Consider the following 23,540-nt stretch of genomic DNA (forward strand, 5'->3'; position numbering starts at 1 on the left):
AAAAAGCAAGAGAATTCCAGAAAAACATCTATTTCTGCTTTTTTGACTATGCCAAAGCCTTGGACTGTGTGGATCACAATAAACTGTGGAAGATTCTGAAAGAGATGGGAATACCAGACCACCTGATCTGCCTCTTGAGAAATTTGTATGCAGGTCAGGAAGCAACAGTTAGAACTGGACATGGAACAACAGACGGGTTCCAAATAGGAAAAGGAGTACATCAAGGCTGTATATTGTCACCCTGCTTATTTAACTTCTATGCAGAGTACATCATGAGAAATGCTGGACTGGAAGAAACACAAGCTGGAATCAAGATTACTGGGAGAAATATCAATAACTTCAGATATGCAGATGACACCACCCTATGGCAGAAAGTGAAGAGGAACAAAAAAGCTTCTTGATGAAAGTGAAAGTGGAGAGTGAAAAGTTGGCTTAAAGCTCAACATTCAGAAAACAAAGATCATGGCATCCTGTCCCATCACTTCATGGGAAATAGATGGGGAAACAGTGGAAACAGTGTCAGACTTTATTTTTCTGGGCTCCAAAATCACTGCAGATGGTGACTGCAGCCATGAAATTAAAAGACACTTTCTTATCCATTCATCGTAAAAAAAAAAAAAAAGGACGCTTACTCCTTGGAAGGAAAGTTATGACCAACCTAGATAGCATATTGAAAAGCAGAGACATTACTTTGCCAACAAAGGTCCGTCTAGTCAAGGCTATGGTTTTTCCAGTGGTCATGTATGGATGTGAGAGTTGGACTGTGAAGAAAGCTGAGTGCCGAAGAATTGATGCTTTTGAACTGTGGTGATGGAGAAGACTCTTGAGAGTCCCTTGGACTGCAAGGAGATCCAACCAGTCCATTCTGAAGGAGATCAGCCTTGGGAGTTCTTTGGAAGGAATGATGCTGAAGCTGAAACTCCAGTACTTTGGCCACCTCATGCCAAGAGTTGACTCATTAGAAAAGACTCTGATGCTGGGAGGGATTGGGGGCAGGAGGAGAAGGGAACGGCAGAGGATGAGATGGCTGGATGGCATCACTGACTCGATGGATGTGAGTCTGGGTGAACTCCGGGGGTTGGTGATGGACAGGGAGGCCTGGCGTGCTGCGATTCATGGGGTCGCAAAGAATCAGACATGACTGAGCGACTGAACTAACTAACTAAGTAGTGGCTAAAACACTATGTTCCCAATGCTGGGGGCCCAGTTCGATTCAGTCAGGGAACTAGATCCCACATGCCAGCAACAAAGAGTTTGCATGCCTCACCTAAAGGTCCTTTGCACAGCCAAATATATAAATAATAATTTTTTAAAAAAGAGAGTTTCCCTGGTGCCTCAGTGGTAAAGGATCTGCCTACCAGTGCAGGAGACACATGTTCAATCCCTCGTCTAGGAAGATCTTACATGCAGTAAAGCAATTAAGCCCATGTGCCACAACTACTGAGCCTGTGCGCTAGAGCCCAGGAGCTGCAACTTCTGAAGCCCGAATGCTCTAGAGCCTGTGATTTGCAACAAGGGAAGCCCTGCAATGGGAAGCCTGTGCACCACATCTAGAGTAGCCCCAGCTCGCTGCAACTAGAGAAAAGCCACACAGCAACCAAGACCCAGCACAGCCAAAGACAGAAAGCAAATAAATGACAAGAATTTTTTTCAAACATCTTATAAACTCCCTAACTAGCATTATTTTTGTAAACACTTTTAGAAACTTTTAAAATAATTCATGAATATGTTTAAAAGTTAAAAGAGCAATAGAATTTTCTAAATACACGACTATTCTAAATTTTGGTTTAAAATATGTATTTGCTTTTTAACTTCTGGCCAAGAAAATGCTTGTGATTTGTATTGAAAGAGGCAGCACAATGACTTATACTTTTGAAAGGTAACTGCCTTTATGGGAGACTCTATGAGAGAAGAGCTTTCTTTGTGGCTCAGATGGTAAAGAATCTGCCCATAATACAGGAGACCCAGTTTCGATCCCTGGGCCAGGAAGATCCCCTGGAGAAGGGAATGGTAACCCACTCCAGTATTCTTGCCTGGAGAATTCCACAGATAGAGGAACCTTATGGGCTACAATCCATAGGGTTGCAAAGGGTCGGACACGACTAAGCAACTAACACATTCTTTAACAGAAGAAATGATGCTCAGAAAGTCAGGCTCACTATTGCCTGAATCAAGAGGTTTGTTTTATATTAGCACTTAGAAGATATACACTAGCAGTGAGCAAAGATGGTGGCGTTCACTGGATATTATCTCACTTTGAGTGGGTGGACAGAAAGAAACAAAACTGCTGAGAAGCAGAGGCAAGTAAATATTTGTGCCAGAAATAAACACACTTACCATCATAACATCACCCCCCACTTATCTGCTCTGGTAGATAAATAGCCATTCTATTTATTCTTCCCAGGAATATGACATTTGTAGGATATTATTTTCCTTTAGATAGCTTTCAGTAGGATGTGAAAGAGGGTACAGACAAACATACCAGGTATCTATCTAATAACTCTTTGGATAATTTAATATTGCCCTACCCAGCATTCTTCATGGCCAGAGGCTGTCACTTGACAAAGCTACAATATTATCAGCATCTCTGTTCTTGTCACTATGCTGTGTTCTATGCTAACGTCTGTGGTGCTTTGCTGGCCCGGGAGAGTGTGCTGAATATTAGGAATGACTCAATGCTCCATATTCATTTTGACAAATGAAATACAGTCCTGGAGGGAAGAACAGACCATTTTCTGTTCCATCTTCTGGGCCAGCATTGGAAGCATCGTGCACAGAATCCCAATTACATTTCTTTTTCCTTTGCTAGAAATGGCACATAAATTGCCAATCTCCCTTCTAAAATTCAAAAGTAATCCAACAATTAAAATGTATCTCTGTTTAGAAAATATTAGAGCCTAGTTGCTCAGCTTTTTTTACTTCAAAGCTGAACAATGTATTTTTCAAACAGTGTTCTCTTTAGAGGAGATTTTTGTAAGCTTGCTTTGATTCTTTGCCTTTGATTCTTTGAATGCTCAGTTGGTTCCTGGTAGGGTTATTTTAGTTTGTTTAGTAAAGCTCACATTAGGATTTTTTCAGTGTAGGTAAAAAGTTCTAGTTAATTAAACCACATCAATCAATTGCATCCATCTCAATTACTTTTTGAGATGTGATATACTAATAACTGCTCCTTTTAAAAACGACATTAAATGGGTCATGAGTGAAGGCTAAACCACTTGAAACATGACTAAGTGAGGAAAATTTACCACTGAAAGGGTCTAAAGGATAGAGGGATTTTTCTTCATAAATACCAGTTAGGTTCTTTGGTGGAGAGTATTAAAATATCAAGTTACAGAAGACTAATTCACATGGGGTGGGGGTGTTCTGAATTTCTCATCCAATTTGAATGGAAACACAGGTAACTTTTATCACCCAGGTCTTCACTTTTGCCAAAAGTGAAAGAAAAACCACTTTCTTATATGGGAGAAAACCACAGTGTAAGTCAGGAAAAAGAAAAAAGTAGCTGAATAATCATTTTCCATTGTGTAAGTTGTTATGAGATTCTCTGTTTTTATAATAGACACCACATAACATAAAATGAATGGAAGAGAAATTGCCAAGGATCTCAGAAAATGTAAAATGAAAAAAGCCTCTTGAAAACTTGCCTAATGTATCTCTCAGGACTGAAGGAACTATAACTATTTTAGGTCTGCCCTTCTGATCCCACTTTCCTTCTAGTGAGTCAACAGAATTCAATAATCAAATGCTTCAAAGGATGGCAAAAGGTCTGACATAATTCACAAGGAAATGATTGGAATTACTGCTAGGGGAAGGCAGAAACTTTAGGTGCATCTTTGTTGAGTCTAGATTTGATTCAAAACCAGAGGAAAGTCATAAAAGCATCAAGCAAAGAAGACAATTGAATGTCCTTCCTATAGAGACAGTTCAGTTCAGTTACTCAGTTGAGTCCGACTCTTTGTGACCCCATGGACTGCAGTCCACCAGGCCTCCCTGTCCATCACCAACTCCAAAAGCTTGCTCAAACTCATGTCCATTGAGTCGGTGATGCTATTCAACCATCTCATCCTTTGTTGTGCCCTTCTCCTCCTGCCTTAAATCTTTCCCAGCATCAGGATCTTCTCAAATAAGCAGTTCTTCACATCAGGTGGCCAAAGTATTGGAGTTTCAGCTACAGCATCAGTCCTTCTGATGAATATTCAGGACTGACTTCTTTTAGGATGGACTGGTTGGATCTCCTTGCAGTCCAAGAGACTCTCAAGAGTCTTCTCCAACACCACAGTTCAAAAGCATCAATTCTTCAGTGCTCAACTTTCTTTATTGTCAAATTCTCACATCCATACATGACTCCTGGAAAAACCATAGCTTTGACTAGACAGACCTTTGTTGGCAGAGTAATGCTCTGCTTTTTAATATACTGTCTAGGTTTATCATAACTTTTATTCCAAGGAGCAAGTGTCTTTTAATTTCATGGCTGCAGTCACCATCTGCAGTGATTTCGGAGACCAAAAAAATAAAGTTAGCCACTGTTTCCCCATGTATTTGCCATGAAGTGATGGGACCAGATGCCATGATCTTAGTTTTCTGAATGTTGAGTTTTAAGCCAACTTTTCCCTCTCCTCTTTCACTGTCATTAAGAGGCTCTTTAGTTCTTCTTCACTTTCTGCCATAAGGGTGGTGTCATATGCATATCTGAGGTTATTGATATTTCTCCTGGCAATCTTGATTTCAGCTTGTGTTTTATCCAGCCCAGCATTTTGCATGATGTTAACTCTGCATATAAGTTAAATAAACAGGGTGACGGTATACAGCCTTGACGTACTCCTTTCCTGATTTGGAAGCAGTCTATTGTTCCATGTTCAGTTCTAATGTTCCATGTTGCTTCCTGACCTGCATACAGATTTCTCAGGAGGCAGGTAAGGTGGCCTGGTATTTACATCTCTTTAAGAATTTTCCACAGTTTGTTGTGATCCACACAGTCAAAGGCTTTGGCATAGTCAATAAAGCAGAAATAGATGCTTTTCTAGAACTCTCTTGCTTTTTCCATGATCAAATGGATATTGGCAATTTGATCTCTGGTTCCTCTGCCTTTTCTTAATCCAGTTTGAACATCTGGAAGTTCAGAGTTCATGTACTATTGAAGCCTGGCTTAGAGAATTTTGAGCATTACTTTGCTAATGTGTGAGATGAGTGCAATTGTGTGGTAGTTTGAACACTCTTTGGCATTGCCTTTCTTTGGGATTGGAATGAAAACTGACCTTTTTCAGTCCTGTGGCCACTGCTGAGTTTTCCAAATTTGCTGGCATATTGAGTGCAGCACTTTCACAATATCACCTTTTAGGATTTAAAATAGCTCAACTGGAATTCCATCACCTCCACTAGATTTGTCCGCAGTGATGTTTCCTAACGCCCGCTTGACTTTGCATTCCAGGATGTCTAGCTCAAGGTGAGTGATCACACCACTGTGATTATATGGGTCATGAAGATCTTTTTTGAATAGTTCTTCTGTGCCACATCTTCTTAATATCTTCTGCTTCTGTTATGTTCATACCATTTCTGTCTTTTATTGTGCCCATCTTTGCATGAAATGTTGGTATCTCTAATATTCTTGAAGAGATCTCTAGTCTTTCCCATTTTGTTATTTTCCTCTATTTCTTTGCATTGATCACTGAGGAAGGCTTTATTATCTCTCCTTGCTATTCTTTGGAACTCTGCATTCAAATGGGTATATCTTTCCTTTTCTCCTTTGCCTTTAGTTTCTCTTCTTTTCTCAACTATTTGTAAGGCCTCCTCAGACAACCATTTTTCCTGCAGAGACAACGGTAGGCTTCCAGAAGGTCTCAAAGCAAGTTTCTGGATTTTATCTACCATAAATTCCCTTCCTGAGACTCCTTGAGAAACCCACATTCAAGGACAAGGTGCTATGTAAAAAGATTTAATTAGGGACCCAGGAGGTGGCAAAGATTTAGCATTATGCAATCAAATTAAATATTCTTCTGAAGCTTTCTGTTTTCTCAACAACTTAGCAAAGTTACTCAGAATATAATAAATCCAATGGAGAATAAAACCAAGTGATTAATCAATAGTGGCAAACTCTATGACCTTTTCAGAGGGTACTTGGTTTTCCATTTTTGCTTGAATCCATTCCAAGAACTAACTTCAGAAATAACGTGGAAAATTATTTGATCCAGTGTCAAAAATTCAGGATTTGGTTAGAAAGGATAAAATTGTGCCTTTATGTCTGAGGATTTAGGGAGTACTATTTCAGTGAGTTCTTTACCTTTAAAAGTGTCCACTGTGGACTAGCTTCCCAGGTGGCTCAGTGATGGGGGAATCTGCCTGCCAAGCAGGAGACATGGGTTCAATCCCTGGTTTGGGAAGATCCCCTGGAGTAGGAAATGGCAACCCACTCCAGTATTCTTGCCTGGGAAAGCCCATGGACAGAGTAACCTGATGGGCTACAGTCCCCAGGATTGCAAAAGAGTCAGATACGACTTAGTAGCTAAATACCAGACATAGTGGACTAACTAGGAAAGTACTGAGATCTGGTTCTCGTTTCGTTCATTAATTTGTTTATTCATTCATTTACTCACTTGCATCACTCATTCTTTCCACAAATACATGTTAGAAATTACTATGTACTAGGCACTATGCTAGGCACTGGTGATACTCTATCAATCAAACTCAGCCTTTGTCCTTCCAAGCAAGAAGAAAACATGTTACCAAATGATGACTATGCTATAGGCTTCTTTAAAGGAACTTGATATTATGATGGGAGACCTCACCTATTCTGGGCACCAATGGAAGGCCTCCTTGAGGAAACAAGGTTTAAGCTGAGATGTGAAGGATGAGTAAGGAAGATTTCACTATGTGAAGAAGAGGGAACAGCATTCCAGGTAGAGGGACTAACATACACAAAAGCCTTGGGCAGGAAAGAGCATGATGCTCTGGGAAAGTTAAAGAAAGCCTAATGTGATTGGAAGCAGCAGCAACCCTAAGAGCTTGATTCTTGCTTTCTAAAGATTCTGTTTCAATAACCGAAACCAGGACTCCCTGGAAAAATGGCCAATTCCAGGACTGGAGAGGGAATGAACAAGATGAGCCTCAAATACCTTGCTGTCAGAAAGTAACAAAGTGCTCAAAGGATATAGAGGACTTGTCAAAATAACACTAAAGCAAAGCCGGCTTTAAGAAGGTTAAGTATTGAAATAAATAATGATAGTAGTATATTATAAAACAGTGAATTAAAATATAAAATTATGAACCCATATTGATATATTTACTATACACAAATAAAGTTTGGTAAGAAATGAAATATTTACATAGTCTCAAATTACTTTCCTACAGAATATTTTTTAATTACAAAGGGAAAAAGAATACTTCACAATGGAAGATCTTGGCAGACACCATGATCAAAATTAACTGAAGGCAGCAGGAGAAGGGGACGACAGAGGATAGGATGGTTGGAAGGCATCACTGACCCAATAGACATGAATTTGAGCAAGCTCCAGGACATGGTAAAGGACAGGGAAGCCTAACATGCTGTAGTCCATGGGGTCACAAAGAGTCAGACATGACTGAGCGACTGAACAGCAACAACAGTAATCATAAAAATAGAAAAGTGAAAGTGGAAGTCACTCAGTTGTGTCCGACTCTTTGTGATCCCATGGACTATACAGCCCATGGAATTCTCTAGGTCATAATACTGGATTGGGCAGCCTTTCCCTTCTCCAGGAGATCTTCACAACCAGGGATTGAACCCAGGTCTCCCGCATTGTGGGCAGATTCTTTACCAGCTGAGCCACAAGGGAAGTCCATAAAAATAGAAATTGTATGTTATTTGATAGTAATCAATGAGAAGGAAAAAAATATCATTTCTCTGATATGCACAACCATCATGAAGAAAAACCAGACCAATCCAAATTCAATGATATTTTCCAAAATAATTGGCCTGTTATCTTCAAGTTTCAAGAAGAAAAAGGCAAGGAAAGGATGAAAAAATGTTCCAGGTTTAAGGAGACTAAAGAGAAGTGACAGCTAAGCACAATATATAACTCTAAATTGGATATTTGACCCTAAAGGATATTATTTTGATACTTCATAAAAATTAAATAGGATTTGAGAGATGAATTTCATGTGAAGATTTTGATGGTTGTATTGTACGTATGTAGGTGAATGCTCTGCCTTGAAAGAGTTCATGTGATTAGGTTAGACCACCCAGATGACTTCTCTATCTTAAGATCAACCAATTAGTAACCTTAACTGTATCTTCAAAATCCCTTTTGTATAAAACAACACAATCATGGGGTGTAACACCAGGAGCCAAACACTGTGGGGGTCATTTTAGAGCTCTGCCTGTCCCAAGATGGAAGAGAGAAACGTACAATAATTGAGTCTTCTGCCAAACAATATATGTAAAGAACTGAAGGAGGTGAAAATCTGCTTCTCAGATTCATGAATTTGGGGTTGGGAAATTCTGGATTATGATCTTTGAGACATCTTCAGCAGTGAAATTCTTTGATTTGTCTTTATTAGGCAATAAGAGCATCCACAGTATGTTTCCGATTTGCTTAGCTTAAGGTCTGGCATATAGTAGATGCTCAATAATGTTGGATATGAAGAAGAATAAATGCTGAGTGAAGGATCAGCTATGGCAACCAAAGATTTATTTCCTCATCTGAGTAATCAAAATCTTCAGTGCCAGTCTCTCAGTGAGTTATTCTTCCAGAGTAATCAGGTTAAAGAGAAATCTGATAGTTAATTTCCGGTTCCCTTTTGATTGATGATATTTGTGTGTATATAGAATTCCAGAGGTGTTTTTCTTTCAAAAATACAATTTGCCAAGAAGACTTAGAACATATTCATTTAGCAACAGAAGTAGCTAATATATTCAGACTGAAAGGATCTTACCATGCTATGTTACAGTTAACATGTATTATGATGAAAGTTTAAAACTTTATTATATAGGGATAGAGGAGGAAATTATGTTCAAGAATATTTTGGAAATAATTTTACTACTTTTTGTCATTATACAGTGTAAATATGCTCAAAGCAAAAAAAAAGAAAAATACAGAAGAGTATGAAAAATAAAATAAAGATTACCTGTAATCCCACAATTCAAAGATAACCACTACTAATATTTTGATGGTATCTTTTCAGATTTTTTTCCTCTGCAACTATGGGTAAAACATACCAGCATATATAATATATATATATATACACACACACACACACACACACACAGTTCTATATAGATAATTATATATGGAGTTATTTTTAATAGCTGCAATATGTTTTATCATGTGGTTCTAGTAACATATTTTATTTATCCAATCCTTTTTGATGGCTATTTAAACCATCTATAATTTTTCTAGAAGCGTACATACCACCAAAATAAATATCCTGGTGTATAAATCCTTATACTTTGGCTTAATTATTTCTGTATAGTAAATACCTAGAACTACTATTGATAATTTGATATGCAAATCTTTATATTACCAGATTGCCACCAGAAATGTTTAACCCTATAAACAGATTATAAAGTACCAGCTTATTCTTACCCAAAATGGGTATTATTAAATATTTAATATTTTCAAATTTGGCACATGAAAAGTAATATATTGTTTTAATTTGCTTTTTTTATACAACTGTTTTACATTTTATTTTTTCTTCTGAGTTTTAAAAAGTATTTTAAGATGAGGTTGTTTGAATGGCTCTTAGGTGTTATTTCCTCTTACTTTTTTATCCAAAATTGTATTTCTTACCCCTTATAAATATTGAAATCCTTATTTAAATAATTTCTAGAAGGCTGTGTTAGTATGACACGCAGCCTCTAGGATTGGCCCCCAATGGTCCCAGCCACCTGGTATTCAAAACGCCCTGAAATCCCCTCCCCCACTGAGCGTGCACTGTTCTTGGTGAGTCCCCTTTTTGTATTTCCAAGAGAATATAGTAAAGGAGATGGGATGTCATTTCCAAGATCAGGTTATAAAACTCTGTGACTTCTACTTGTGAGCAGATTCTCCTATTGCTGTCTCAACTGCATACTTTGAAGAAATAAAATAAGCTGCCATGCTGGAGAGCCCACCTGACAAGGGACCTTGACGAGGCTCTGGCCAAGATCCAGCAAGGAACTGATCCTCAGTCCATAAGCCCATGAGGAGGTGGATGCTACCAACAGCCATGCAGGCTTGAGTGCATCCTTCCCCAGCTGCATCTTCGGATGAGACCCTAGGCCTGCCTGACAGCCTGATCACAGCCTTGCTTGTAGCCATTTTATTGTACTATACTGTCTGGCAATGAAATGCCCTCTGTGGCATATTCTATCTCCAAAGTTTACAACAGAGCCTTTCGAATATACAGAATTGTGTCTTTAACATACTATATTTTATAGTACAGAGATCCAATGTTTATTTTGAGATTCCAGTATAAATGGGTTATCATATACTATATGGCAGTAAGTAGATTTTAGAACAGCTGAAAGGAAATTTGACCTCAGGATTATTTATTTTTGACACAGAAAGTTGACAACAGCTCTAGTATTTGTGCTTGTTATTTTTGTTCCAGATCTTACCGGCTACTTACTCAACAATTTACTCTTCAATTAGCAGTGGCATTCTCAACAATACTCCTCTGCTTTGACTTCCCAGTAAAGATTGGAAATTCTATGCCAATTTACTTACATGTACTTGTATTTATATAGATTTGAGCACCTGCTTATATATGTCCAGACTTGTCTAGATTCTGTGAAAGATAAATAAAATAAATATCTTCCTTGTTGACCCTGGGATGCATTTTTCCTTAGAAAATGTTTAGTGTGGAGAGCTCAGTATTGTGCAAAGGCACATTCATTCTGCTTATGGAGATCAGAGGACACCTCTGTTGCCTCCTCTAGAGTAATGTTTGCCACTTAGCATTTCTGTGTTACTGTGAGGAAAGTGTTCACAAACTTAAGAGCATTTTGCTAATGTAAGTCATTTGTCTAAGAATGTCTCATTTGGCTCCCTGCTTACGAGGCATGGACAGAGAGAGATCCACAAATTGTCATTTAGGGGAATATGGAAGGCCTCTCTTCCCTTTCTACCTTGCCTCTGCCTCCTTACTTTGCCTTTATCACTTTAAATCCCACCTCAGGAGAGTCCTCTGATAGAGATGAGGTCAACATGACTTACTTCTACTCATTAAAATGTTTATTATTATGATAGAGGAAAAATTTAATAATTCATTATAGAGATTCTATTTATACATTCACTAAGTAAAGATTTTCACAGAATGAGTAATTTAACAGTGCACAAAATATATCTATGTTCTTATCTATCAAGTCTTTCTTTCTCATACAAAGGAAGGTGACAACATCAGAGTTAGATGTAGACTAAATAGGCTGGAGAGAAAGGCCAGAATAGAGGAATGAAGGAGAAGGGGAAGCCTACCACCTCACTTGTAATTTTACCCTGGTCGAGTTATATTTGAGTGATCACTACACATTCTGTTTTAAACAAAACTGAGTAGTTGCTTCCCCTTCTGTCCAAAGTCAGAGTTTGTTTTCTTATTATCAGCTTTTACTGTCTGAATTTGATCAGTTAAGAGAAGTCAAGAAATCTATGTTAAAAGTTCAGAGTTCCCAACCTTGGCAATTCATAAGAAATAAAATTCATGATGCCTCCCATAAAAGAGTTGAGACGCTATTTTACTTCCAGACTTCAGTTTACAAGTACAAAGGGAAAGATTGTTGTCAATGGAAAGTTCATATACATCTTAGCAGGAAGATGAGAACTGTTCCACTAGGAACAGCTCTAGTACTATTCAGAGAGCACTTAAATAATAAGGCGGTAATTCAACATAGGACTTCCCAGGTGGCTCAGTGGTAAAGAATCTGCCTGCCAAGCAGGAGAGGCAGGTTCAATCCCTAGGTTGGGAAGATCCCCTGGAGAAGGAAAGGGCAACCCACTCCAGTATTCTTGCCTGGGAAATCCCATGGACAGAAGAGCCTGTCATGCTATAGTCCATGGGGTTGCAAAAGAGAAAGACACAACTTAGCAACTAAAATGAAATTCAACCTAAGAGAAATACCTTACATCATTTTCTCCAAGGAATGATTAGTATCTCAGGACGACACTTCCTCAGGGTTCCATGTCTACCTTCTGCATTTGGTGACTTTCAGAATGACCAGATAAGCCATATAGTGTGACAGAGAGACAGGACAGGATTTGGAATCAGAACATTTGGAGTCCACTCAGTATTTCTAGCTATGTGAGCAAGTCATCACATTTCTTTAAACCTCAGTTTCCTCATCAGCAACAATCTCATCAAGTTGTTCAGAAGTTCATTGAAATAAAAAGGGTGGGATATGTTGTTATACACATTACACTCATGATTTTTATTGCTATAGGTGTGTATACATTCCAAAACATTCCAAGAGAAGCAGCATGACTTATTCAAACACAGATGTTATGACAGTAACATAATTGCCACTCATAAGTAGCATGAAAGATTCAAGTCTTCATTCTGTTCTGTTAGGATCCACCCAAAGATATGCCTGGAACAAAAGATCCCTGGGAAGTTCTCTCAGTAAACATAAAAAGATGTCTTTGAGGTTCATTATGTATATTTTTAAAATGAAAATAATTCAACTAAAATAATTTCTTCTAAAAGTATATATATTTTAAATTCTACCACATACACACAAAGTAAGTCTAGCCAGCCATTTATATAAATTACAATCCTTTCTGATGACAAGAGTTTTAAGAGAAACCAATCCTTAAGTTGCCATGCCTTTTTGCATTCAATAGAAAGTGGATGCAAGAAAAAAAAAAACTGAAGTTGGAGATTATGCTAACTAATTTTTGTTCTTGAAAAGATGTGAGGCACTGAGATGGCAGGAAGGGAAAACTTTTTCAGTTTCCAGAAGTACCTGTAGTTGGTAGGCCTTTGATTAAATATTCAGTGGATGAATTTGAGTACTCTACTTCATGACTTAAAAAATACCCATGGTAACATTTTTGACCAACCTAGATAGTATAGTAAGAAGCAGAGATATTACTTTGCCAACAAAGGTCTGTCTAGTCAAAGCTATGATTTTTCCAGTAGTCATATATGGATGTGAGAGTTGGACTATAAAGAAAGCTGAGCGCCAAAGAATTGATGCTTTTGAACTGTGGTGTTAGAGTAGACTCTTGAGAGTTCCTTGCACTGCAAGGAGATCCAAACAGTCCATCCTAAAGAAAATCAGTCCTAAATATTCATTGGAAGGACTGACGCTGAAACTGAAACTCCAATATTTGGCCACCTGATGCAAAGAGCTGACGCATTTGAAAAGATCCTGATGCTGGGAAAGATTGAAGGTGGGAGTAGAAAGGGATAACAGAGGATGAGATGGTTGGATGGCATCTCTGACCTGATGGACATGAGGTTGAATAAGCTCCAGGAGTTGGTAACGGACAGGGAGGCCTGGCGTGCTGCAGTCCATGGGTCACAAAGAGGCAGACATGACTGAGCAACTGAACTGAACTAAAATGAACATTTTGAGTGCTGATGGGCTGTAGAAAATACATATAGCACAGTGATGAAAAATATGGATTTTAGTAACAAAAAGACATGTATATGAATTTCAGGCTCTCTAATTCCTAGCCATGAGATCTTGGGTCAATTATTTAACTTTTCCAAGTCTTACTTTCTTTATATGGGAAACAGCAGTAACAACAATCACCACCACAGTGTTAAAATGAATAATGTAAATAGGATATATGTTTAAAGATAAGTTTTAAAAGATATAAAAGGTCTTGAGGACGCACACTGTAACTACTAGTTAGCCTTTAAAATTTCATTTCTGAAGTTGTCAATTAAATGGAGAAACGTTATTTTAAGGAGAGAGTGTCAGCCTAAGATAACCTGTAGTATCATCTCATTTGTGCTTTTGATCTCCTTTGCATCTCCAACTTCAACTAAGGGAGTCTGATTGTTTATTTTTATTTCATAAGCAAAATTCATGAAACCTCAATGTGAAATTTATGTTTGCTTTTTTAAAAAATTGTCATTAGGTAAATCAAGAGACAAATGAAAGCGGTTCCCGTAGTCGTAACTGAGCAACACCTCCACTGGCAGGAGTTTTGTTTGGTTGTTGCTCTGCTGAATCTGCCACGTGTGAAATGACAGGAGGATCATTCATGAAATTCAATCTACCCACAGAAAGCAGCCAAACATGACAGCTTATTTTGGGAACCACTCTATCATGAGGACACATTTGTTCTTGTAGCAGCCTCAGAAAGCCTGCCTTTTATTAAACCGTGTCTTGATTAAAGGAACAGCTGACGTCTACTACCTAGAGAATGGCTTTCTCTTGACAAAGTTGCCTTATCATCAACACATATTTTATTGTTGAATATTTGTTTATTGCCGGTTTCCAGCAGCACAGATTGAAAGATGGCTCCTGGAAGGCTGAGCACAGTCATCTCATTAACTACAAGTAGAAAATTCTTAAATAGTGCACATGACATTTTAATCTTATAAAATGTATAAAACAATACACTTCTGAAAAACGGACATGGGAATAGAACTGCTAGTTCTCTACTCTTTTTAAGTTTCAGACTTGTGGTATAGTTCACCAAAATTTATTTAGTAATTAAAATTTAGAAATCAATTTAGAAGTTACTACGTTTTTACCAGAGTCTTTAGGTGAAAGCAAATAATTGTTTATTAATTGTAGCTAAAATTAAGAGTGACATTTGTTAAGGTACTTAATTGTGCTTTTTATTCTCTTGAATTATTTTCTTAATCTATATTTTCTACCTGTAATATAATAAATTAACTATAATCTCTACCCCATCTTGGGATTTACAGTTCATGTAACTTCTTTTACTAATGCAACTCCAAATGGCCAAAATAATCCCCTGAATGATGAATAATGAGTGCGATACCTTGAAAGTGGGAAGGTAGCTCCATTTTACCAGTTTCTAGGACTTCACACTGTTTAATTTATTTTAGATTCAGTAAGCATCTCATAAACTTGTTCATAAAATAATAATAAAGGCTTATCGGGACAAATAATAACTCACTGGTTGAGGAGTGTCTGGTAGATTGTGAGCATCTTTTCTCCCTGTGTGGTATAGGTTGAGTGTTCTTAAAATTTAGAACACTGACAAAATTGCTTGCCTTTTTAAGTTACTCTATTTAAAATTTTTGCCTTATTTTTGACCTGTCACACATAAACCACTCCAAGATCAAATTTCTTTTCTTCAGATTGCAGTTAATAATTAATTTCTTCCCTAAAATTAAAACAATAAATACAACATTCTCAATGCTTTTTAGTTGTTTCTGAGTAACTGATTTTTGAATAATTTCTGTATGTTTTCTGTGAAATACAAATACTGTCCTGTGCTGAAAAGGGCAGATAGATTCTAAGAGGAATTGTTTCTCTACCACACTGATAGCTTATGATGATGAATGCTTCTAGAATAGCAAAACATCCCCTGCTTTGAATGAGTACAGGTGGTGCCAGTTGTCTTTCCTATTTGTCATTTACTTTCAACTCACATTCACATCAAGTTCCAAAGTGTTGTCTTCTTGGTGAAGGATAATGATGAAGATGTGACTTCCAGGTTAAAGAGGTGACTTGTCAGTCATATTCAGATTCTCATAGTTGGAGCTGAGACCTCTTTCCTGTTACTCAGTGGCCTGATGTTAGTCTTTCTGTAAGGGAAATGTGTGTACTTCTCTCATATTGCTGTTCTCTCCTGTCTTTATCCCAACTCTGAATCTTCTGATCTCTCCTTCAGTGTTCTAGGCACTTCAGGGAGAGTATAGAAGCCTCTCAAATCCTTGTCCACTGTACAAGTAACACACACACACACTTTCAGTGCCTCGTAGTGCCTGGTACAGGCTGAGTATTCAATCAAGTGAATAAATTCAATGAATGGTAGAAAAAGTAAAGGAATAATAATGAAACGAACTATGAAGGAAGATTGAAGGAAATATGAAGGAAGATTTTATGAATTTTTGACATCATCAAGATGTTTTGTTTTGTTGCTGTTTCTATGAGAGTAAAGATGCAGTTTTATCATTCTTAGAATAGAGAGATTAAAATGAATGTCTTTCTTAAGCTAAATAAACATATCATTAGACAAAAACATTTCAAAATAATTTCTAATCTATAGCTACAAAATGACTGGTAGTTTTATGAATATAATAGGGTTAGTGAGTACAGTGTATTTTAAATAGAAATATTGTATTCTGAGGATAAATGATATATAAATACTATAGGGCTACTGTTTATAGTTTTATCTAAAATAGTGATTCTCAAAATTATATTTGAGATAAAAATATTAAGTGTTCTTATCCTTTAATTTTTTGTTTCCCTTGCTGGTATATGCCTCAATAAGAAAGAAAACACAAAAATAGAGAAATAATGACCTTAAGGATTGTAATAGTAAATTAATCTTACTGAATATTTTCTTGTCTAGATAACATAAAAAATATGTAAATCACTTATATGGCAACCTCCTATATTAATAAGATATCATTGTTATTTCTAATACAAAATAACCAAATAAGAAATGCATATGCAAATTATATAAAGATTATGTGCAAATACATGCCTGCATTGGATGGTTAAATCCTCCCAAATATATTTCATCCTTCCTCACTATGTACTAGCCATGGGATTTGAATGGCATTGATATCCCACCCTTAGTCCTAAAAGGTGGGTTCTCCCAGATCCTTTCCTGTTGCCACAATAGTTGGTTTGACAGTGGACATATATTTCAGATTTAAGTTAATCACATTTTCCAAGTCAGTGCAACTCAGCTACTTAGGATCACTCAATTAGAACAAAACAGATGACTTTTGTCTAAGATTAGGGAAAGCAACCCTCTTTCTCTATCTCTAGCCATAAACAGTCACCTGGAATCACATTTACTACTGGCAGCCATTCTATGCCCACGAGGAAAGTAAGTCATCAGAAGAAGCCAATGCTGGTAATAGAAGATGGCAAGATGGAAAGATACTGTGTTCTGATACCATCTCTGGTTAACCTTGAAGTACTTTTAATCTCTGAACCTTCTACTCTCATGAGCCAGCAAACTCCCTTTTGAGTTAACTGCTATGAGTTGCCTTTTCTGTAACTTGTAACCGAAAGTATCCTTCACAATACAATGTCCATCAAAACCTGTTCATTTATTTGGCCGTGAGCTATGAAAAAAACCCTAGCAGAGAAGATGATTTTCCTGAGAAACAACTTCTTAAAATTCCTTACTGTCACCTAGTTGGGTTTTACTTATTTGAGTCTAGATTCTTTATTGGAAGTATAAAAAAAATCATTAGAGATGAAAATATAATATTTAAATAAATTATATTTAATTTTACAGCTAACCTTCAAGAAATTTTAATAGAGATACAATTAGAGACTCTAAATAGATTCAATAGAACCTAGTGTAGCAAAGTATTTGGGAAAACAGGAAAAATATTTTAAAATATATTAACCCAAAAGAGAAATTTCTTGGAACCATTACTGTTTTTACCTATGTCTAACTCCAATATCTTACACTGTGATAGGAACATACATGATAACAAATGTTTTTAAATGAATGAGTGATTTACTCTCAAGAAATAAATAACTATAAAAGAATAGTTTGTCAATCATAGAAGGAACACAAATATGTCCTCAACAAGACAGTGTAAGAGTTAAAAGAAAGCAATGAATGTAAGCAAAATCATGAATGAGGACTGGGCTGTAGGTTGAACAATTGGGTTTCCTGAATAAAAATCAACAGGAATATGAAAAATTGAGGTGCATGAATTGGAGTTGGGTTTGAAGCAACAGAAACCAATCTGGGCTAAGAAAAGAAAAATGGAACTAACTGGCAGTCTATTGGGGGCTCATGAAATCAGCAGAGTTTGCAGTTAGGGTTGGTTAGGAATGGACAGCAACAAAGGCCATTCCAGAGACTAAGAAGCAGGGCTCATAATAGGGAAAGTTTAGGTCAGGATGCAGCTATGTAAGGGAGATGACAAAGTGAAGGTTGTTTGTGGCCTGCATGAAAGCCGTTCCCGTGGATACTATGAATAGTTGGAGAAGACTGAAGAGAGATGGAAAAATAAGCAACTTTTTGGATGAATTTTTCTGTGAAGGGGAGCACAGAAAGACATGAGGCCGGACAGGTTTTAATGCTGCTACTTAGCGTGTTTCTATGACAATGGGATAGGACTGAACCCCTGGCCGGAACACTCTTCCTTGCAAAGGTCCCTAGGCTGCTTCTTTCCCATCCTTTGTGTTTCGTTCTATGCCATCTCCTGTTCCTAGTTGTACATTCTTGTTTTATTCTTTCTATAGCACTTGTTTCTATCTGAAATTATCTTCTGTAATTTTTTTATTGATTCCACCAACTAAAGTATGAAATTTATGAGGGTAACTTTGTCTTGCTTTTTATCACTATATCACCAGCATCTAGAAAAATCCCTGTCATGCAGCAGAGCTTCAGTAAGTGTTTGTGGGAAAAAATAAATGAGCATATGGATAACTAGAACTTTAATTGCTTATTTTATTCTTATATCACTTGTTTGAGATTCTAAGTCCCAGGATCCAGTTGCTGAATAGCCAAGTTCAGATGCTATGCAGTCCTTTTCTGGATAGTATTTGTCCTTTCTTGGGTTATACGGTGAGTGCTGAGTACATGAATTTTTTGTCTCTCTAAAACTGAACACAAGGGACAGAGACAATTCTTATAGGGGCATTAAGAGACTATTTGGGATTCCTAATATGACAAATGTTCATGTAATATAGAATTGTGAGGAAGGAAAAAGAATATTGACTTTCTTCCATTAAAAAACCCAGAGATGAAAAGTTGACATTCCTGTTCATCAGCTAACAGCTTTTAATTTTATTCCTGTTTTCTGAGGAAATACTTTAGGACGAAGGGGTAGGCAAGCCTCTCTGCTCACCCAGATAAACAACCCTCTTCATTAAAGCATGCTGGAAGCCTGGAGATAATTAGACCCACTGTGTCAAGCAATCAGCAACACAGGGAAGAGGTCACAAAAAACAATGACAAGAGAGCTGGCTAATTCTTGAGAGAAACACAAGGAAAGCTGCTGCAATCAATTAAAAGATGTTTGGGTTGTTAACAGTTCATGGACTGAGTAGTCCATGTACTTATTTGTGAGATGTTACTGTGGTTTCTCTCCCCTTTAGCCCCTCTTCTTGTCCTCCCCCAGGTCAGACACACCCTGACTCCCAGCCCGGGCACTGACACGTTATGTCTATTACAATGAAAACGTAGTTAATCTCCCTAGGTCAACTCTGTGAAAAGTGGTCATTAGTCTCCACAGAATTGTGCCTCCATGGGAGGAATATCTATGAGGTACTTCTGCTTGTTTTTATTCATTTATTCTTTCTTTTGGTGCTTGGGATTTGTTAAGCTAGGACACCCTTTGGAACATCCAACACTTTCTTCATTTATTCTTTTTCTAATAGAACATTCATGGCCATTAGAATGACAGCCTTGATAAAATGATCGGTTCCAAGGGAATGGGGACCAGTATTGATTTTATTTATGCCTCACACCATGCTTAGTGCACAATGGGTCTTCAACGTTTGGTGAATTAGTGAATTGAAAGTGAGTGGACAGATAAAAGCCAAAGGGCTCTTTCCCTGCAGCTTTGTCTTCTCTCCTCAGCCATTCTAATTCATTGTAATCTACTATCTGTTCTGTCTTGCTCTCTGCTCACTGTATGTTTCTTCTTCTACCTTCTTTTCTGGTCTTATTTCTTATCTTATTTCTTCTCTGACCTAAGTTTAACAAGAAATCTTGATAAGTATTAGGAAGAGAGCACATAAATTATATATACTCCTTACAATTCTTCTTTGTTATATATACTTCTATGATTTCTGATTCTAAAATAAGATGTACTCCTGACAGACAAGTAAGTTTTCAGATTATGCAAAGTGGTCTTTAAGAGCCCTGATGAGCTTATGATTATTTTTTTTTATTTAAAAAGCTGTTAATGGAGGAAATGCCAATGATTTATATTTATTTCTAGAAATTTTTAAAATCCCCCCCTTTTCCTTTAGTCTAGAGGGAAATTTTGTAGATTTTCCTCAAGATTTAGTCCATCTTTTAAAAATTAGTTCATTTCAATGACTTTCATTAATAAGTTTTTTCCTTCAACTTAACCACAAAAGGATAGAATCATTTATTTCATTATTTAGCCTGTTCAGTCAAAAATTCTGTAGACTAATACGTCTTCAATAAACCTGCTAGTTTCTTCACCACTTCCTTCTGAAATCCTTCCCTGTAGCATTCATTTAAGGGGAAGTAATAGTGGAAAGGTCACTTTGTTTTTCAAGGACTTTTTGAAAGTCTGTTTTTGTACCAGCCATATCTCCTCACCTCTTTTTGATCATGAGATGTAAGATAAGATTAATAAGCATTATAAATAATTAGTGCTTACACTGCCTTTCACCAGCCATTACTGAGATGACCTTCCTTTCAAAAACTGGTATGAACCAACCACACAGTGAATGTCTGCACATTCCTCTAAAAGGCAGTAAAGTGTAATCCACTCTGTGGGTTTTAATAAGATGGGCTAGGGAAACAGAACAGAATGTTAAAGCTGGAAGGGTGACAGAAACAACTCAAGTTGAGTCTTTTATATAAAAAAAAAGTCATAAAGAGGTAAGATGATTTTCTGAATTTCACACAGACTGCTAACTAGAGGCAAGGCCAATACCCCAGTTTTTATCTTTCCACATCCACCTAATTAGTGTTGATTTTTCCTCCTAGAACACCAACTGCTCACAGGTTCATAACTTTAGTTGTAGCATTTACTTGTTTTTACCAGGGATCTGGGTGACAAAGTTCTGTTGGAGAAGTAAATGCTTATTATACTCTTTAGTTGATAAGCTACTACTGATTCCACATTACTTTGCCAACAGAGGTCCGTCTCAAAACTATGGCTTTTCCAGTAATCATGTATGGATGTGAGAGTTGGACTATAAAGAAAGCTGAGCGCCAAAGAATTGATGCTTTTGAACTGTGGTGTTGGAGAAGACTCTTAAGAGTTCCTTCGACAGCAAGGAGATCCAACCAGTCCATCCTAAAGGAGATCAGTCCTGGGTGTTCATTGGAAGGACTGATGCTGAAGCTGAAACTCTTAATACTTTGGCCACCTGATGCGAAGAATTGACTCATTTGAAAAGACCCTGATGCTGGGAAAGATTGAAGGCAGGAGGAGAAGGGGATGATAGAGGATGAGATGGTTGGATGGCATCTCCGACCTGATGGACATGAATTTGAGCAAGCTCTGGGAGTTGGTGAAAAAACAGGGATGCCTGGTATGCTGCAGTCCATGGGGTCACAAAGAGTCAGACACGACTGAGCGACTGAACTGAACTGAACTGATTTCACTACTCTTGCAGTTATCTGGTCTACATGCTCCATCTCTAGAAATAAACTCTGTGATTAGAAAAATTTCTCCCCTACCAATCTAATTTATTTTGGATGCACTGTGTGATTAGGTTTGTGTGAGCCCAGAAGATAAGAGTTCAAAGCCCAGGAGTGATTCTGTCTGTAGACTGCAAAGGTCCTATATGTACTTCCTGCCAGGGCAGAAAGTGGAGTGAATACAAGTTGTTCTGGGTCCACAAAGGCATCCAGGGAGAGATGTAGCAACTGGCTGGAGAAAGTGGCTGTGTTTTTCGGACAAACAACAAGGAAGAAGGAGCAGTGGCTATAGATGATTTGTGACAGTGAGCAGATCACCAGCTAATCAGCATAATTTATCACTTCTGCAATCCTAAGTCAGGATAGAAGCCTTAATTAGGATGTGGCCAGGTACAGTTTTCTGCCTGGGGCCTATGGGTCCCAGGAAAGGAATATTATCACAGGGGGAGGTGGTCTGTGGCAAAAACTACTGGCAGCCTGTAAACCAATCCATTTCTGTGACTACACACACTCAAACAGTGTGACTGTTTCCTTAGCACTGGTTCTGAATGTAAACATGTCATGGTTTGAGCACAAAAATCATTGCTTGTGGCCCACTTTGAGTGCATTTTCCAGAAATGATGAATACATAGTGATTTTCATCTACACTCCTGCCTGGATCTGATTTGTGAAATGTTTTTAGAGGTTACTGTGGCTTTGTAATTGAAACTTTTTCTCTGGGAAGCTAACGGTCCTTTCCTCAGCCATTGTGGTTGCCTAGTAACGGGGACAGCAGAGTAATAACAGGGATTCTAAATGTCTAAGGAATGGGGATAGTCGATGTCTGTCTCACGGACAGGGTACCTCAGGGGGCCCGACTTGAGATGGGAGAATGTTACAGCAAGACATCTGTGGCACCAGGGTGTGAAACCCCAGGGAGAAGCAGGTGAGTTCCTAACTACTCCCATTCCAAAAGAATTCATGGGAATTTATAGATAAAGTAGCCTTTACTTGGTGCTTCAAAGAAAACCTTTCCTTCATGTCTGGGGAAAAACATCAGATAGACTTTTTCTCCTTTCCTGGAGAATGATCCCTTTCTTTGAACGTGGATGCCTTCTCAGATCACAGGGCAGGGTCTGATATGCAGGTGTTAGGTAAATATTTGCTGAATGAATAAAATGTTCCTCACTCGTTCTTCCCAAAATCACATACTCACCCCAACCATTATACTGGTGTGAGAAGGGGAAGTTGAGGTAGCCCGTTTTTAGAATCACTGGAATGAAATGTCATCTTTGCTGCTCCCTTGCCAAGAGATATACACAAAAGAAGTTAGGTCATTCCAACCATACTCAAACAGAAATCCAAACCAACTCTGGCTATAAATATCGAAGTATGGTTCCCTGCTACAATCGATCTATAGTTAATCATTAGGAAATATGCATGTTGACACCATGTTTCTTTCCCCTTAAAATGTAGATATACCTTCCACTTACAATTTTCTTTTAAACCTTGTAAGAGAGATGACCAGAACTTTTCTGTAGAAAGAGCTATTTCCTATAAAATGATGTCCTTGTGATATGCACACATGTAACTCTAGTCCTGATTTATTAAGATTTAAAATGTATTTTCATTACATGAAATGTGTGCTTCCTTGCTCAGTTGTATCCGAGTCTTTGCAATCCCTTGGACTACAGCCCTCCTATGAGAATTTTCAGGCAAGAATACTGGAGTGGGTTGCCATTTCCTTCTTCAACATGAAATGTGTGAGCCTTGCTTTTATTTCCTTTTAACCTATGTCTATGATCCATAAATGAAATGAGAAATTCACAAATTCTCCTGTTTATGAGAAACATTTCTATGTGCAGAGGAGTCTGTGACTCAAAAGACTGACAATCTTTTGGGGGAAGGAAGTTTTTTGAAGGTAGTTTCTGTTAAAGAAAATAAAAATCTAGCAAACACTTGTTTTCATTTCTCTGAACATGGCACATTTAGAGATGACACGTCAATGTGCTGACAGTTGGAGAGGTGAATGCAATGTTACAAAATGGAGGAAAAATGGCCTGTGATAAAAACAACAGCAACAACTTTGAAAGGAACAGCCCAGGGTACCATCAGAAGGGAAGTCAAGTGGAA

At 37.7% G+C, this 23,540-nt stretch overlaps 1 protein-coding gene and 1 long non-coding RNA gene across 7 annotated transcripts in view; one reads left to right on the plus strand and one right to left on the minus strand.

Moving 5' to 3' along the window:
• Positions 1–23,540, minus strand: part of LOC112586947 — a 506,468-nt gene that overhangs the window by 178,925 nt on the left and 304,003 nt on the right. The gene's annotated exons all lie outside the window — the stretch shown is intronic.
• CCDC192 (coiled-coil domain containing 192) overlaps positions 22,185–23,540 on the plus strand; it is a 220,464-nt gene continuing 219,108 nt past the window's right edge. Inside the window, exon 1 of the mRNA XM_045166619.1 lies at positions 22,185–22,353. Within this exon, the coding sequence (XP_045022554.1) occupies positions 22,235–22,353 (119 nt within the window). The 5' untranslated portion in view covers positions 22,185–22,234. The remainder of the gene's footprint in view (positions 22,354–23,540) is intronic.

The sequence above is a fragment of the Bubalus bubalis genome, chromosome 9 (genome assembly GCF_019923935.1).
Source record: "Bubalus bubalis isolate 160015118507 breed Murrah chromosome 9, NDDB_SH_1, whole genome shotgun sequence".
Lineage (NCBI taxonomy): Eukaryota > Metazoa > Chordata > Mammalia > Artiodactyla > Bovidae > Bubalus > Bubalus bubalis.